Source organism: Tinamus guttatus, unplaced genomic scaffold, assembly GCF_059628265.1.
Source record: "Tinamus guttatus ecotype Peru unplaced genomic scaffold, ASM5962826v1 Tinamus_guttatus_pri_ptg001270l, whole genome shotgun sequence".
Classification (NCBI taxonomy): Eukaryota; Metazoa; Chordata; class Aves; order Tinamiformes; family Tinamidae; genus Tinamus; species Tinamus guttatus.
Window position 1 is genome coordinate 116488 of NW_028289804.1, and position 17646 is coordinate 134133.

A 17646-nucleotide genomic window follows, 5' to 3' on the forward strand; every position below is an offset into this window, starting at 1 on the left:
GAGCCGCATCCCTGCTCCAGACTGCCCATATCCCTACTCCAGAGCCACTACATCCCTGCTCCAGAACCCTGTATCCCAGCTCCAGAGGTCCCCACATCCCTGCTCCAGAGGTCCCCACATCCCTGCTCCAGAGGTCCCCGCATCCCTGCCTTGGAGGCCCCTGCATCCCTGCTCGAGTTCCCTACATTCCTGCTCCAGAGCCCCGTCCATGCTCCAGACTGCCCATATCCCTACTCCAGAGCCACCACATCCCTGCTCCAGAGGCTCCTGCACCCCTGCTCCAGAAGTCCCCACATCCCTGCTCCGGACGCTCCCGCATCCCTGCTCCAGAGCAGAGCTCAAGCATCATTTCTGTCCCCTCGGTGTGTGTCCTGCAGGCGATGGAGAGAAATCCAGGATGCTCCCAGCAGGCTCAGCCGGGAAGCGCGCAGGTTCCCAACAGCTCTGGGCACTGCACCGTGTGCTGACACCACCTTTCCCACCTACAGGGGATCCCTTTCCCAGGCTCTCCTGCATATTCCAGGCCGCAGATCCCCGGTGGCAGCTTTGGAGCTCCCCCTCCTTCCCTCCCTCCCTCCTTCCCTCCTCCTTGCAGCCCTGGAGCTGGGGACTCCATAGCAACGCGGGGCTGTGGGCCGAGATGCGAGGAGCTGGGATGGAGCAGCCTGGCAGCGCGGGGCTCCCCCGCCGTGACTCATTGGCATCCAAGGAGGGCAGTGCTGGGGCTTCCCTGCAGCCTCTGCATTCCCTACCCTGGGAGCAACGCCGCTCCTGATGCCCTGCGCACTTCCCAAAGGAAGCCCGAAGCTTCCCGGGCCCCTCTCCGCACGCTCCGGCTGTTGCAAAGGGGAACATCATCCTGTTCAGACCCTGAGCAAGCAGCGAGGAGGAGCGCGGCGTCAAAGGCTTCGATCCACCCCACGGAGCCGTGCACAACACCGGGACGCATCCGTGCAGCACCGGGATGAAGCCGCATCCCGGGAGCCGGTGCCGCATCCAGCCGGGGCGCACGGAGGGGCACGGGCCCCGCTCTCCCTCCCCTGCTCTCCCCAGCGCTTTTACATAACTTGTGCTGCTTAGTCACAGCTCCAGCTCTTTTTTTTTTCCTTGGGAGCGATTTTCCGCCCGCATCAGCGCGCGAGTCACCCCGGCGCGGGGAAGTCCCCGCCTGCCTCCCGTTGCTCCGGCAACGCGGGATGTGCCTGGAGCGCCCGGGGTGCTGCTGGAGTTCCCTCCTCCGGCTCCCGGCTCTCCCACACAGGCCCCGTTAGTCATCGAGGGGAGGCTCTTCCGCCAGGCAGGCCCGGGAAGCGCCCGGCCCCCGCCGCCTCCGGGGACGCGAGCGGGACCCGGTATCCCGGGATTCGGTGCCGGCGCGCGCTCGGGTCGCTCGGCTTGCACCGCTGCCCACGCCAGTGTCGGGGAGCGGGTCCCGGAGCCCAGGGCAGCGCTGGGAAAAGGGAAATGCAGGGAAAGGCCTCGGGAAAAGGCCAGGGAAGGGCTGGGGAATGTGGTGATGCCCAACCTGGCCCCATCCCGTGCTTCCCAAACACAAATCTGGCCCATCCCGCGCTTTCGGCATCCGCATCAAACAGGGTGGCCGCGGGGAGTGATGCACTCCGGCCTGCACAGCCCTGTAGGCTCTTCCACGGGGAAAAATGGGATTATTTCCAAGCGCGCTAAATCCAGCCCTTCCAGAGGAGGGGATTATAACTGAACGTGGCCAAGCACATCACCCCGTGCGTGGCTCCCAGCGTTGGCTAGCACGATTTCCCCTTTCCCTCCCCAAAACGGGACATGGGATGGAGCATGCCAAATAGGGAAGGACAATTTCCCCTTTCCCTCCCCAAAATGGGACAGGGGATGGAGCATGCCAAACAGGGAAGGACCGGAGCATCCCAGGATTGGATGGATGGAGTATTCCAAGAGGAGCCGGACGGAGACCCCCCCAGGATGGAGACCTTTGCAAGATGCTGCACTCGGGAGTAGTTTGCAAGCGAGCGGCAGGGCGCAGGGAAGAGCTCAATTGCGGCGCGCAGGCCCCGAGGTGGCTCTGTGCCGAGCAGTCACTCACCCCTCCGGGTGCCACTGGCTAAAGACTATATTTAAAGGTAATATAAACAGTTTGATCTCCGAAATGCATTTGATCTGTAATTTCTCCACGCTGCTCCTGAACTTTTATTTTAAAACAATTAGCCAAAAAGCCCTTTTCGCACGGTATTTGCAGAGAACCTGACAGTAGCAGCAATTAAACCCCATCTGTTTGCAGAGCATGAATAATCGCGCTGACACGCAGCCCGCGACGGAGCACGCGGGGCCGCGGCGCATCGCGTGCCCGGGACGGGCACCGGGTCACCCCATGGATGCAGCATGGGGCAGGGGCGCCCGCGTCCTCGCAGCGGCCTCCTTTGCTTGTGCTCTGTGTTTTTATTAGCCCGGGTTTTGCTAATCTAGGTTTAATACCCGCTGCTGTGTGCGAGCGCGCCCCAAGTTCTCTGCTTAAGCAAGTCTGAGCCTGCCTGAGAGCCCCGTTTCTATGGCGACGTGCGCAGCCTGGCGCTGCGGAGCGGGAATGGGGACCACGTGGAAGGATGGGACCGCACGGAAGGATGGGACCGCATGGAAGGATGGGGCCACACGGAAGGATGGGACCACGTGGAAGGATGGGACCACGTGGAAGGATGGGACCGCATGGAAGGATGGGGACCACGTGGAAGGATGGGACCGCACGGAAGGATGGGACCGCACGGAAGGATGGGACCGTATGGAAGGATGGGACCGCGCGGAAGGATGGGACCGCACGGAAGGATGGGACCGTATGGAAGGATGGGACCGCACGGAAGGATGGGACCATATGGAAGGATGGGACCGTATGGAAGGATGGGACCGTATGGAAGGATGGGACCACGTGGAAGGATGGGACCACGTGGAAGGATGGGACCGCACGGAAGGATGGGACTGCACGGAAGGATGGGACCGTATGGAAGGATGGGACCGTATGGAAGGATGGGACTGTATGGAAGGATGGGACCGCACGGAAGGATGGGACCGTATGGAAGGATGGGACCGTATGGAAGGATGGGACTGTATGGAAGGATGGGACCGCACAGAAGGATGGGACCGTATGGAAGGATGGGACCGTATGGAAGGATGGGACCACGTGGAAGGATGGGGCTGCACGGAAGGATGGGACCGCGCAGCATCCCTGGCACCACCACGGGATGCACTGGAGACGGCGCCTGCCTCAGTTTCCCCCACTCCCGTTTCCATAACAACCTCCTGGGAAGTCACAGATTTTGGGAAAAAGACAGTCGAGCAGTGCAGATTTTGCAGCATCAGCAGCTGCTACCGCATCCCGGGATGAGGAGGGAATGCGGCTCCAGAAAGGCCGTGTTTTCCCAACTCTTCCTCCTGTCTACCCGCTGGCTCCGCAAACCGCTTCCGACTCTGCCTGCCTACCTGAGGCTCGGCGGTACATACAGGATAATGGGATAAATTCCTTTCCAATTCACTGCATTATCCTTTGAATATTTTAATGACTCATTGAATGGAGTAAAGCAAAAAAAAAAAGAAGGCAAAAAAAAGAGCTATTTCAAATGAACAATTATGCTGCATTAGAGTAAAGGCTGATTATATTTAAACACTGCTTGCACGGATAACGGGACATATCGACCTCCGCCTATAAGAGCTAATTTGGCTCTTATCTCTAAATAATTTTACACTGCAAATTACCAGGAAAACCTAAAGGGCTTTAAAAACATTCATCAAAAGATATTATTCCACTTTGCAGCAACGTTTTTATTTAAATTATTTTGCGCGGCAGCAGAGGCATCCTTGGCGGCTGCCGCGCGGAGGCTCTGGCCGGGAATGCTGAGCCTATCTGGGCCATGGTGGCTGAATGTGCAGGAAATTCGGCTTTTCCCATGGGATAGGTTAGCTCCTGGAGCAGTGGCCAGGAAAACCAGTGGAAATCCAAGTCTGACCTAAAGCAGCATCCGTGCACATGGGAAGGCGCCTCTGGAGCACCGAGGTTTTACTGCTCCAGGAGCTTCTGACCTCGGCATTTTCCAGAGGGAATTGCCAGGAATAATACCCCTGAATATCCCTCCTCTACTAAAGGATCCTCTTCTTAAAACAGAGGAGAGAGAAGGATGCAGTAGTGAGTGGGAGCAGAGGCCACGGAAGGATCTGGGCACAGAAGGGAAGCAAGAGCTCGGGCTCCAGCACTTCCTAAGTGCTAAAATTAATGAGCGGCTTCCAGGACCCTGTTGTTAGGAATGCAGGAGGTTTCTATGGTGGATTAAAAAAAAAGAAAAAAGAAAAGAAAGCCCTGTACACAAATCTCTGCGTTCTTTGGAATGCTTTGTGGTTTTTCCACCAATTATGAAATTCATGGGAAGTATTAATATCTGTTTTTAATTTGCTCAATATTCCCATTAACAATAAAAAGTCTAATTAAGGTATCTGTACAAAAAGCCCTTAGCAGTAATTTCAGAGAATAATAGAGGAGAATAACTAGATATTTCTTGTTAAATGCACGCGGCAAATTAATTGATATCTTAATTAGACTTTAGCGCTCAGATTATTAGCTAGATTGATTCAGGGCGGAAACACCCAATCTTTTAAACATAAAAGTGAGCCAGAGAGGACCAAGCTGCTTTCTGGTTTCTAGGCACGCAGGCGATGGCAAAGCTTGGGGTCCACACAGGAGTTGCATTAGGAATGCCGATCCGAATGATCCGCACAACAGGACTGCGGGAAACCTTTGGGAATGAGGAGCAGCGGGGCTGAGGATCCCTGCTCTGGGGCTGGATTGCCCAGCCCGACTCCAGGGAATTGCAGATAGAGCAAGTGACACGGGAATGCCTATGGCAAGTGACATGTAAATGTTCCCAGCAAGTGACCTGGAATCACATATAGCAAGCAATACATAAACCCCCAGAGCAAGCGACATAAGCACATGCAGCAAGTCGCACGGGAATGAACACAGCAAGCGGTGTATAAGTGCATATAGCAAGCAGTATGTAATTGCATGCAACAAGCAACATGTAAATGCACACAGCAAGCCACAGAGGAACGCGTATAGCGAGAGACATCAGATTGCTTATAGCAAGCACTGCAGGAGCACATCTAGCGAGCACCATAGGAACGCACATGGCAAACACCTAGGAACACATATAGCAAGCACCGTAGGAATGCATATAGCTAGCAGCATAGGAACATGTATAGCAAGTACCCTAGGCACGCATATAGCTAGCAGCATAGGAACATATATAGTGAGCACCTTAGGAACGTATATACCTAGCAGCATAGGAACACATAGCGAGCGCATTAGGAACGTATATAGCTAGCAGCATAGGAACATATACAACAAGCACCTTAGAAACACATATAGCTAGCAGCATAGGAACATATATAGCAAGCACCTTAGGAATGCGTATAGCTGGCAGCATAGGAACACACAGTGAGCACCTTAGGAATGCGTATACCTAGCAGCGTAGGAACATATATAGCAAATACCTTGGAAACGCATATAGCTAGCAGCATAGGAACATATATAGCAAGTACCTTAGGAAAACATATAGCTAGCAGCATAGGAACATATATAGCGAGCACCTTAGGAATGCGTATACCTAGCAGCGTAGGAACGTATATAGCAAGTACCTTAGGCACACGTATAGCTAGCAGCATAGGAACATATATAGCGAGCACCTTAGGAACGTATATAGCTAGCAGCATAGGAACATATATAGCGAGCACCTTAGGAATGCGTATAGCTAGCAGCATAGGAACACATTGCGAGCACCTTAGGAATGCGTATACCTAGCAGCATAGGAACATATATAGCGAGCACCTTAGGAACGCATAGAGTTAGCAGCATAGGAACATATATAGCGAGCACCTTAGGAACACGTATAGCTGGCAGCTTAGGAACGCACATGGCAGGCACCCAAGGAGCGCTCGTAGCCGGCAGCACAGGGGCCCGATGCGAGCAGCGCGGTCGCACTCACCCGGATGTCGGTGACGAGCCAGTGTCTCCAGAAGCGCTCGCTCGGATCCGCGCGGCTGGGAGCGTCCGGGTCCACCATGACCAACACGTACTTCTTGTCCTGCAAGAAAGAGCGAGAACACCGTGGGCACAGCGCAGGGGCCACCACGTGCCCTGGCCCCGAGAGCTTATGGGCCCTGCAACCCCGCTGTGTTCGCTCGGGTCACTTTAATGGTGCTGCCGGTGTGAAAGGCCTGTGCCCCCAGGAGCCCCTCGGGACGTTTTGTTTCCTGCAACCCGAACTGCTTCCAAGCACAAATGGAGGAAGAAGAGGTTCTGCGCTTTGCCCGAAGGCAGCGCGCCAAGGAGAGCTTCCTCCCCAACCACATCCTGCAGCGCGCGAGGCCGCCGCGCGCATGGGGCGCTCCGCAGGGATGGGGACAGGGAGCAAAGGGGCCGTGTCACTGCCAGCCGCTGGACACAGCCCCAAGGGGCTCGGGTATCCGCACGGCTCCGGCGCTGCCGGGCCAGGCTGCCGGCACACCCGGCGATGTCCCAAGCGGGCACAGCCTCTCCCGGCTTGCACACCTGGGAATTGGGCAACCTCAGCCCCAGGCTGGGAGCCCGGCCCTCAGCACCGGTGTTGCAAGCGGCCTGGCTCTGGCAGCAGGCCCAGGGGACGGCAAGCGGCTCCGGTGCAATCCTGCAAATGGCTCCGGGAGCGAGCGCGTGGTGCAATCCTGCAAACGGCTCCGGGAGTGAGTGTGCAGTGCGATCCCACAAATGGCTCCGGGAGCAAGCGTGCGGTGCAATCCCACAAATGGCTCCGGGAGCAAGCACATGGTGCAATCCCGCAAACGGCTCCGGGAGCGAGCGTGCGGCGCAATCCCACAAATGGCTCCGGGAGCGAGCGCATGGTGCAATCCTGCAAACAGCTCCGGGAGCGAGCGCACGATGCAATCCCGCAAATGGCTCCGGGAGAGAGTGCACGGCGCAATCCACGTGCTGCAGGGCTGGCACGGCTATTTTGGTGCCCGTGGCACGCATATGGGTTTGGCATGAGCTCCGGACGCCACGGGATCTGGCAAGAATGTAGGGCCGGGTTATCCCACCAACTCCTCGGAATGGGACCCGCTCTCCTAATGGGACCTCAGGGATCAGGTGCTACCGGTTGCATGGCCCCGCATCCCGGGAAAGGGAAGTGCCGAGGGGGGATATGCCATGGAGCAGGAGGGGGAAAAAGCCCGGAGTGGTGGCGTGTGTGAAGGAATTTGCGGCCGGGGGGAGCAGGCGCTGCGGGAGCCCAGCTGGTGGGAACAGAACGCGTAGTCATGGGACTGTCATCGTGTGCTGGCCAGGTTAACGCGCGGCATCTCTATTACTATTAACAGACTTTCTGCTCCGCGCTCCATCTGTTCCTCGCAATAATTGCAGTTGCACAGACCATGCCTTCGCTGCCGGCAGGCTCTGGGGAGAGGGAGCGCTTCGATAAAAAAAAAAGAAAAGAAAAGGGGGGGAAAAGTGTTAAAAAATAACAGCAAACACGCGGCGAGAGTGCAAGCGGAGGTAACAGCAGGCGCGCCGCGCGCTGCAGATTGCGGCCCGCCGAGGTGGCGGCGCGCGCGGCTCCGGGCCGCGGGGTCGGGCTGGGATGCGGGAAGCGCATCCCGTTCCCGCTGCCGATCCGCAGGGATCGGGCGCGGCCCCGGGGCAGCGGCTGTGCGGAGCGGCTGCCTCCGGAGCCGTTGCCGTGGGAACCGGAGGGATGCCCGGAGCGGCGCCGAGCTCCCCGCGAGGAGCAGGGACCGGTTCGCACGGAGAGTCGCCATCCCAAGAGACACCCATGGGATATTCCAGCAGGACAGGGCAGGGAAGCGCACGGAGCGCGCGGCGGCCGCGCTTTGTCCCTGTCCCCCTCCTCCTCAGCGAGCGGGGCCGGGTGGCGCTCGGGCCGCGGGCAGCAACGCGGCACCGGCACCGGGAAGAGCTGCCGCCGCCTTCCAACCCAATTACTGTCACGCGGGGGGACATATGGATTGGTGACATCTGACATTTCCTGAGACAATATTTTGATGCAGAGTGGCACCTCAGTCACAAATCATTTTCCCAATCTTGGCTTGGGCTCGGGTGGATTTTTGGGTTTTTTTTTTTTTGTGTGTGTGTGGGCTGCTATTTTTTTTTTTTAATGGGGACGGAGCCGGGATGTGGCAGGGTGACATTTGCAAGTAAGAGGGCCCCGCATGCTCCCGGCGCAGCCAGGACAGCGTTGCGATTGCGACGCATCCGCACCGGCCCATTCCTCCCCAGCTAATTGCGCGCGGGTGCAAAACGCTTTTCTCCTTAAATCCACATTGGCCTTCGCCTGCTCCTGCCCACGGCACCGCAGGGGTTACGGGCACCCGCTGAACCTGCTGCTAGCAGACACCTCGGAAAAGCTGAAATGACTTTAAATGCCTAAACATTTTAAAACAAACCCTGGAACAATTCAGCTGCGAGCTCCTCGCTCGCTCGCGCTCTCTCTCCCATTTTTACGGTTTCCAGAGCTGTTTTACGCCTCATTACCTGCACACTGTGAGTGATGTCTGTCGGTCCTGGAGCTGTAAATACCTTAAATCATGCTTCATTAAGAATATCTATGGTGCTATTAAAGAGCTATAATAGACAACGAGTTAACAGATGATTAAATACGAACTCCATTTGTGTCAGTCACCGCGTGCAGGAAGAGGCTTTAAGTTTTTTAAACGGGCTCTCATTATCCGGGCGGCGCTGGGGGATGCTCCGGGTGGGAGCGAGCGGGATCTGCTCCCCTCTCCGGGGTGGGAGCAGCTCCTCCGCCCTTATGCCAGGAGTATAAAATCAATTCATAAATAGAAATAATCAGTGAAATAAAGAGGAAGGGGTGGCGGGAGGCACTGCATACTACTGAAATAAAGAGGATGGGGTGGCCCGTGGGAGAGCACAGGGTGCTCCGTGGAGCAACGGCGGGAGAAGCTCCCGCTTCCAAAACGGCAGCGGGCAGCAAGCGCGTCCCGGCCTGCAAAGCGGCCCCGGTGCGTGGGGCGAGCGCAGCACGTCGCTGCCCCGGGGCAGCCCGTAATTGAATCCGGGGGCTCGGCTCCACGCGGCAAGGAAGCGCGCGGAGAGCGGGACGAGGCGGATGAGCGCCCGCGACCTCTGCTCCCCGCGCGGCCCCGGGGTCACGCCGGGAAATGAATCCGGGAGCCCCCGGGGAGCGCGCGGCGCGGAGCCGAGCGGCACCGCCGACCCCGGGGGCGAGCGCCGACCACCCGCCGCCGTCAGCCCCGGAATATCCAATTTCCACCGCCGCAGCGGTGAGGATGCTCAGCTCGGAGCTGGTGACAGGGAACAGGATGGCTGAGGCGGCTGCCTCCTGCGGATGGCACATGGAAGTCTGTAGGATTTATTCCCCTCTTAAACCATCTTGTTTTCCCCTCCCTAATAATTATGCTGTTCGAACATATCCATCGAACACATCCATTGCCCAGAGAGGTTGTGGAGTCTCCTTCTCTGGAGATCTTCAAACCCGCTTGGATGCAGCCCTGTGCCACGTGCTCTAGGTGACCCTGTGTGTGCAGGGGTTGGACTGGATGATCCCTAGAGGTCCCTTCCAACCCTAAGCATTCTGTGATTCTATGATTCTATGATCTCGTCCTGCTAAACGTAACAGGGAAGGGGTCAACATGACCCAGCTGAGCCACGTCTTTGTGCCGTACGTATGAGCCACCATTTCCCATTCCCAACCCGATCACGTTGCTCCTCTCCCACCCAAGAGCCCCCAACAAGCCCCAATCTCACGAGCACTACGATAGCGCCGCGGCCGCCCTGCTGCTTTGCAATCCGTGGGCAGCGCCGGGCCGAGCCGGCGCGCGGGCCGGGGCATCGTTAGCGAGCGGCACCGCGGTGCCGGCTGCGGCAATTACGGCGAGCGAGCCCCGGGCGGCTGCCGCCGGCTCCCATTACAGGAGGTGCCGCGGGTCGCTCACCTCTGCCCCTGCTGCGCTCAAACGAGCCTCTCCTGCGCCGCGGAGGCCGCCGCGCTCGGATCCGTAATTGCTCCGGCTGCGGACGTGCGGAGCGGGGAGTTCGTGCCCGGGGAGCCCTCGAGTCAATCAGCCGCCGCGCTGTCCCCCCCGCCACCACCACCCCTAAGAGCGCGAGCCCGTGCGGGGCGCGGACAGAGGGAACCTTCCGGATGAGATTGCTCCGAGGAGCATCCGAGGGGCCTCTCCCTGCTTTTATTGGACCTCTTTTAGGTGCACAGGTGACTTGGAGCGTGTTCCCCTCCGGGGCTCCAGCACAGGGCTGTTTTCCCAATGGAGGGAAGCAGGGATGACAGCTGGGTCTCCCAGAGCGGGCGCGCACCCAGCCCTGCACCCGGCGCCTCCCAGGAGCGCGTTAAGCACCGTGATTAACATCCATCATCAGCATCCATCACGTGCCGCTCGCTCGCTTCCCCGTGTCCCCCGAGGCCGGAGCCGCGCGCGCAGGAGAAGGCTTCTTTGGGGGGTTGTGCTGCATTTAAGCGCGCGGAGCAGGGAGAGCTCCGTCCCTCGAGCGCACGGCATCCCGCGCCCCTGTCCCGCACGGGTTTGGGGATAAGCAGGACGGACCCGTGCTCCCCTCGCCGGGCTGCGGCGCGCGCGGCGCTCCAAAGGAGCAATCCTGCGCCTGTCGCGGCTCATCAGCCGCGCGCGAGATGAGCGGCGAGCGCACGGCCCCTCCGGAGAGGGAAGGAATTGACACCCCGGCTCCCTCGCACGCTGCCCGCGCGCAGCCCGGCTGCGAGCGCGTTCTGCAGGACTCGCCTGGTTATGCCCCCATTTGAAGCCAAATGAAGCAGGGGTCTTTCTTTCTTTCTTTGCGCCCTGCTCCGCATTGCGGCCTTGGTGGCTCTTCCTGCCCCGGGGCAGCCAAATCCCCCTGGATGCTCCTGCTCATCCCGGCGACCCTTGGAGGGGCTTGTCCGGCCCCGGCACTGAGCGCAGCAAAGGGACACCCATCCCGCACCAAAGCCTCGGGCCCAAACAGCCACGGGCGTCGGGAGCCGTTCCAAGCTCTGCAGCTTAGGCCCTTCTCCAAATATCTCCAAACAGGTTTATTTATGGAAAACAGAATCAGTCCAAGACTTTCACAGCTCAGGAATATTTAATGCTATTTGGTGAGGGAGGATTTCGAGCAAGGCGGAAACGATGCAGCTCTCCCAAGGCTGAGTCCCCGGCAGCACCAAGGCGAAACCGGACCGGCCGCATCCACCACCCGCTTTCATTGAGCTCCCACCAGCCCCAATAATTAATTAGCCCCGTCAATCTAATGACGAGCTGCCTGCTAACATGAGCCATAGCAATGCACGTGGGTAATGCTCCGGGCTCGCAGATCCTCCAGGGCAGGAGGGGAACATCCCGCAGCTGGGCTGCCGCAATGGGATCGCAAGGGGCTGGAACCACCGTCGCAGCAAGGGATGTTGGCAGTTAAAAACAGATGTATCATTAAGGAAATGCCCTAAAAATGGAGAGGAAAACCCGCTGTTGGGTCCTGCTGCCTGTGAGGACCCTAATGCGGCCCGTTGGGTACAAGGAAGCAGCAGCGTGTGAGAGGGATGGCTGCACTGACGCCGTGCAAGGAGGAAGCGCCGAAGAGAGATGGGACAAGACCCGGCTTTCCCGACAGCTCCAACATCCCTGGAAGACGTCCCCGAGTCAGGCACTGGGTGGGAAATGTCTCCCATTATCACCATGACTCATTCATGACTCAGTGACATTTCTGAAATTAAAAAGCCTTTGCTCGCCCAGCCCTTTGCTGCCCCACTTGGCGGCCGAGCCAGCGCTAAACAACTTATTTTTCATGCCGTTTTCCCAGACAAACAACAGTCTCTGGTGCGGGTAGCCCGGCATCATGTTTGGGAGCCACAGGCAGAGCGTTTTTCCCAAGATTGTGCAGGGAAAGCCCCATCCCACAAGGGCTTCCCCGCACTATCCTTAGGGTGCATTGCAGCAACGTGCTCGCTTATTAAAGCACTTTAATTTAAGGCCGAGGAGCCGCTCTGCAGCTGCTAAACTGCTGCTGGCTTCCCAGAAATCCCGGTGCATCCCAGCCCAGCATCCCGCAGGATACTCGAGCCCTCTCCATGCCCAGCGCACAAGCACTGGACCTTCCACTCCAGAATAAACAAAGTTTAGGCCAGAAAGAGGGACTTGGGGAATGGAGAAATCTGATGCTCAAAACGAAGGGAGGAGGGAAGAGCAGCGGATCAGTATTTCAATTACAAGGGAAACGGGTCTTATTAGAAAACGCGGAGTCGTCTTTGATACTAGAGAGCAAGAAAAGCAATATCCAAGAATGCAATGCCCTGTCCCCGAGTTAATAAAGCAGAGACGAGCGGCGTGCGGCGCAGTTAGCAGCATCGCTCCAAGGGAAGCGGTTCTAAGCTCACTCCTCACCCCAAACGCTCCCAGTGGCACTCGCTAATGCGCTGCACTTCTGGAGCTGATAAAAATGCAGGAGGGAAGTTTTAATACAAGTAAAAAGGGCAAATTTAGAGCTTTTTTTTCCCCCCCTTCCCCCACTTAAAAAAAGCACACATACGGAATAAAAATAACCGGGTTGCACCTCGCTCGCTTGCTGCAGAGTGGCGGGGATGTAAATGAAGGTGCTTTCTTATGTATAACAGTGTCTGCAGCAGCCCCGTGGCGGGGCGAGCAGCTTGGTTCTGCGTGAATAAATATGTATAAAAATGTAACGCTGCAAAGCACTAAAAACCCGATAACCGAGATAGCGCTTTGCAGTAGCAACACCAGCCACCCGCCTTCTTATTCTTCCCTATTTATGTAAGGAGCCATTGAGATGATAATGCACCTTCCTCCCCCCGTCCTGTTCGGGAGGTTTTGGGGTCTTTTCTGCAGCAACAGCTACAAGAAAACCCAGGTATGGGGCAAGCATTCCAATGCGCGTTGACTCCGGGAGATGGCCGCGGAGCATGGGAATCTTCCCAGGATGCGTTTTGAAGGGTCAAGCGGCAGGATGGAGAATCCCGAGCCCGCGAGCAAGGCGATTCCATAGGGAAGCAGCAGGGATGTTTGCAACGAGCAGAGCGCCGGGGCGCGCTCCGGGTGCGTCGCCGGGGCCAGCGCTGCCGCCGTTACACAACGCGGCTCGGGAGAGCCGGCGTGGGCAGCGTGGGCTTTCCTGCAGCGGCAGCTCAGCAGAACACGAGCAGCTTACATAAACAGCGCGGAGCCACCGGCGCGGGGGCCGCTCCGCGCGGCGGGGCAGGAGGCAGGGCCGCGCGTTCGCTCCGGAGCCTTTCCCCCCTCTCTCTTTCTTTTTTTCTTTCTCTTTTCCCCCTCCCTCCTTAAAAGCAGCTTCTCCTCGCGGGGGAAAGGGAGGGAAATGACTCAAGCGTTTTGTAACGCGGCCCTCTCCGAGGCGGGAGCGCGTTCCCGAGGATGCCGCGGCCCCGGCACGCGGGGGTGCTGCCCCCGGAGCGAGCCGGTCCCACCGTCACATCGCATCAGCGGGGAGCCGCCCCGCAGCGCCGGTCACAGGCGAGATGAGCCCTCATTAAGCACGGCTCATTAGCGAGCCTGCAAACGAGCCCCGGCTCCCCGACCCGAGCGGCAGGAGGGGCCCAAGGAGCCGCCGGGTGGCGGGAGACGCAGCCGAAGTGACACGGCACCGCGGGGCCCGGCGAGCTGCCACCGACGGTCGCGCCGCGGCCGAGCCCGGATGGGTTCTGGCACCGGGAGCAGCCACGCGCGGGGGCGGCCCCTCCGAAGGGGCCCCCGGAGCCTCGAGCGCACGGCGCCCACGTCGGCACGTGCGGCGGGGAGCGCTCAGCGCCGGGGCCGAACAAGGCCCTGCTTATCATAGAATCATAGAATCACAGGATGCTCAAGGTTGGAAGGGACCTTAGGGATCATCCAGTCCAACCCCTGCACACGCAGGGTCACCTAGAGCACGTGGCACAGGGCTGCGTCCAAGCGGGTTTGGAGATCTCCAGAGAAGGAGACTCCACAACCTCTCTGGGCAGCCTGTTCCAGGGCTCTGGCACCCTCACTAGGAAGAAATTTTTCCTTAAGTTCCTGTGGAACTTTTGGTGCTTCAGTTTGTGGCCATTTCCTCTAGTTCTGTCGGTGGCCACCACTGAAAAGAGACCAGCGCCATCCTCCTCACTGCCTCCCTTGAGGTACTAACACACAGCTCTGCGGAGCTGCATATAGCTCTGCGGAGAAAGACCTTATCTAAGACACTCGCTGCACTCCACCTTGGCCAAGCCCTTGGTGCCAGCGCATCCATCCCTAGGACCGGGTTGCCCGCTAAACACGCACTAAGGGTGCTCCAAGCAGGGGGAAGCCCCATTCCCAATTCCACCAGCGCTGCAGCGATCCAGCAAAGCAGTTACGCGCTGCAGGAGAGATGTTTTAATTACCAAATGTTTCCATCCTCCCCCACATGCAAAAAAAGAGTGTGTTTTCTGCCTTGTTTATTTAATAATAAAATATGACAAAATTACAGGTTAGGAGGAATAAGTGCACGGTGCGCGGAAAAGCACGAGATGAGCTGAAGGCTGTTTTGTCACCCGGGCGGGTGACAAACGTGGCTTTGCTCGCTATGGGCGCGCAGCGGGGATGAAGGCGCGTGGCAGCGCCCTTCCCACCGCGGCGCTTGGAATCCCAAAAGGAGCCGGGCTCCAAAAAGGAGCCGGGATGCAAGTGCTGGGCAACGCGCTCCGATTGCCACCCTGTCAATCTCCTCCCCGCGCATTAGGGCACAACGCAGCGACCGCGTCCGCTCAGGACGGCACGAGTGCGGAATCGCTTCATCTCATGCAACAATTCAGCCTTTTTTCCACCCAAAGCAACTCCGAGGAGGGCACGGGAGGGGAGCGCACTCTGCACCCGGGCATTGCACCGGCCCTTGGCCCCAAACACCCCTCCAAGGACCCCAAAAAGCCCAAGTGGCCTCTAAGGAAGTCATCAAGCGCGCAGCAGCAGGGCAGGGAACAGGGAGCACCGGAACCGCAGCTCCAGAACGGCGCTGGGGGCAAATTGCTTTTTAACAAGCCGCCAAGCCCTATCAATAGCATCTGCCGTATGTTTTTATAAAGTGCAGAAATATGTTTTTAAACGGCCAGTAAATAAAGTTCCTATCGATTTGATCCCGGGCGTAATCTGTTTTGCTGTCTGCCACCAATAGTGGTAATAAAGCAGAATCATGTAATGCAGCATTTCGGCTAATGTGGCTATACATCACGGCAGGGCCCGCACGCTCGCCGGCAATCTATCATCTTCTAGGGGGACTGCTTAGCTGCAGAATTTATAAACTTGCCCCCAAATTGATGCAATGTCCAATTTTCTTTTCCAATTTATTTTTGGTTGAGCAAAGCAATATCGAGGCATCCACGGGACGAGGAGGGAGTGTTTCCCATCTATCCAGATGTTCCCACTCTGCTCCAGCTAAGTTAGAAGCTTTCCAAGGCACTCAGACCATCAGATGCCACCTTGCCCTGCTTGCACATTCCCTGTTCCCTGATTCTCCACGGCTGCATCCAGCGGCCTTCCCGGACACAGCTGCATGAAGGAAGCCCAAGAGGATGCCTTTGGGGATGCTAGGGTCATTTTTGATCCAGGGATCCCTTAGCTGGACATTGACTGTGTGGAGAACACATTGCCACCAAGAAGGGGCTCGCGGGGCTGCTGCCTTTGCCCTTGTCCACACACAGCCTCCGCTGGACCAATTGCAGCTCCCTGGGATGAAGGGGAAAATACTCCACCACCACCGCCCCCCAAGCAGAAAACTGATAAATATTTCCAAAGATAAAAAAAGCAGAAAACACAAACACTCCGCATTTGGCTTTTTTTGGTGGTTGTTTTTCTTGAGGAGACAAAGTGTTCCACCGAACGCAGACACTTCCTACACAAGTTTTCATACTCCAAACCCTAGTTTTCTCCGACGGTTTTGACGGCGAGCGCCTCGCCAGCCCCGAGCGCAGCCGCTTCCCTGCGCCGCAGCAGGGAAGCCGGGCCGGGCTGAACTCACCGTGTCTCCCGCTTCCCGGGAATCTGCTCGGGCCATTCCCAAACACCTCCAGCCTCACCCTAGCAGCGTTGGGAGTTAGGGATAACAAGCCGGAATGGCTACAGGGAAAACGGAGGCAGTCAGAGCGCACGGACAACAGAGCCTGCTCTGCCCTCATGGGAAAACGGGGATTGGTTTTCCCATGGGGGCGGCAGCATTCCCGCGGCTTCGAGGCCACCCAGCCTGACACCGCGGGAAGAGGCCAGGGAATAAAGCGGAGCCGGTGTCCTCAGATGCCACCTGCCTGTGCGATGTGACGCGCTCCAGCCTGTCTGCACGGGAAGCGGTGCCAAACGTGCCGCCTGCGCCCGGCTCCAAGACAGCCCCAGCTCCCCTGGGACCGGCCCCAAATAAACCTCCACCCGCGACACCGATCCAAGCCGGAGCGGGCTCGGCATCCTGCTCTCGCTTCCATAGGCACAGAGAGGCCGGTGCCCTCCACAGCACAGCAGGGCAGGCATCGAGCTCTGCTCATTCCCCGCGTCCTCCTGGTCCCCCCCGGGCCATTCTGCAGGAAAATATGGAAAGGGAGAAAAAGGATGTTTTTTTTCTTTGCCTGCTCAGAAACCTGAGAAGTTTCCAACTACTGACAGGAAGCGGTGCCCAAGCGACGGATCATTTTAGCTATGGCAGCCTTTGCCAGGGAGGGCTTTTTTTGGAAAAAAAAAAAAAAAAAAAGACATCTTTAAGGGAGAGTTATACTTGGAGCCACGTGATTAGTGAGGGAAGAGGCTTTCCAGGCGGCGAGGAGGCAGCGAAGAGAGGATTCTTGGTGCAACAAGGCGAAGCCGGACACGCAGCGAGGGGCTCCGAGGGGACCCCCAAGAGCCAGGGTGGCCTCTATGGCATGCAGGGCTGCGAGGCCCCTTGTTGGGCAGTGCTTCCCTGCGGGAATGATGGACCCGGGGACACGCGGTGCCTCATGCCCCAGCACGAAGGTCTCCACCGATACCGCTCCGGGTCTGGGGACCCTTCCCCCGTGCAGGGTTCGCGGCCTCTGCACCGGCTGCGTCTCCTGCACCCGCTGCAGCCCCGGTGCTCCCCGCGCTCCGGCGCAGCGGCAGCAAGTGCGGGTCAATGGTGCCACCTCGTGGCATCGCAGTGACATGGCAAAGGGCCCTCGAGGCACCCGGCGCACCCCGTTGGGCCAAGGGCCCGTTTGCAGGAGCCCCTGTTGGCGCAAAAGCCTCTGCGCCCAAGGGGAGAGCGAGCGATGCGCGTGGCCCCGCGTTGTCACCTTTGGCATCACCGCTGCATCCCCGTGTCGCATCCGTGCCACCGGCCTGGCCTTGACCCCATGCACCAGCTGCATGGATAACGGGGACACCAATGAGGAGGATGAGCAGGAGCACGTGCACCCCCAGGAGAGGTTTGACAAGAAGCCACCGAGCACCCCTGGGTGATGCTGCTCTGTGCCCTGCAGTGCCCATGGAGCAGCAGTGCAGAGCCGAGCGCGCCGGAACCGTGCGCCTCTTCCTAGAGGATCTCCAGAGGTCCCTTCCAGCCCGTGATTCCTCGTGTCCTGGATGGTTCCCCATGCCCAGCCCCAGCGAGAGCCTCTC

At 58.3% G+C, this 17646-nt stretch overlaps 1 protein-coding gene across 1 annotated transcript in view; it reads right to left on the reverse strand.

Annotated features, from left to right (window-relative positions):
- The window catches only part of PEBP4 (phosphatidylethanolamine binding protein 4), a 29606-nt gene that overhangs the window by 11460 nt on the left and 500 nt on the right, over window positions 1-17646 (reverse strand). Inside the window, exon 3 of the mRNA XM_088538888.1 lies at window positions 6012-6110. Within this exon, the coding sequence (XP_088395014.1) occupies window positions 6012-6110 (99 nt within the window). The remainder of the gene's footprint in view (window positions 1-6011; window positions 6111-17646) is intronic.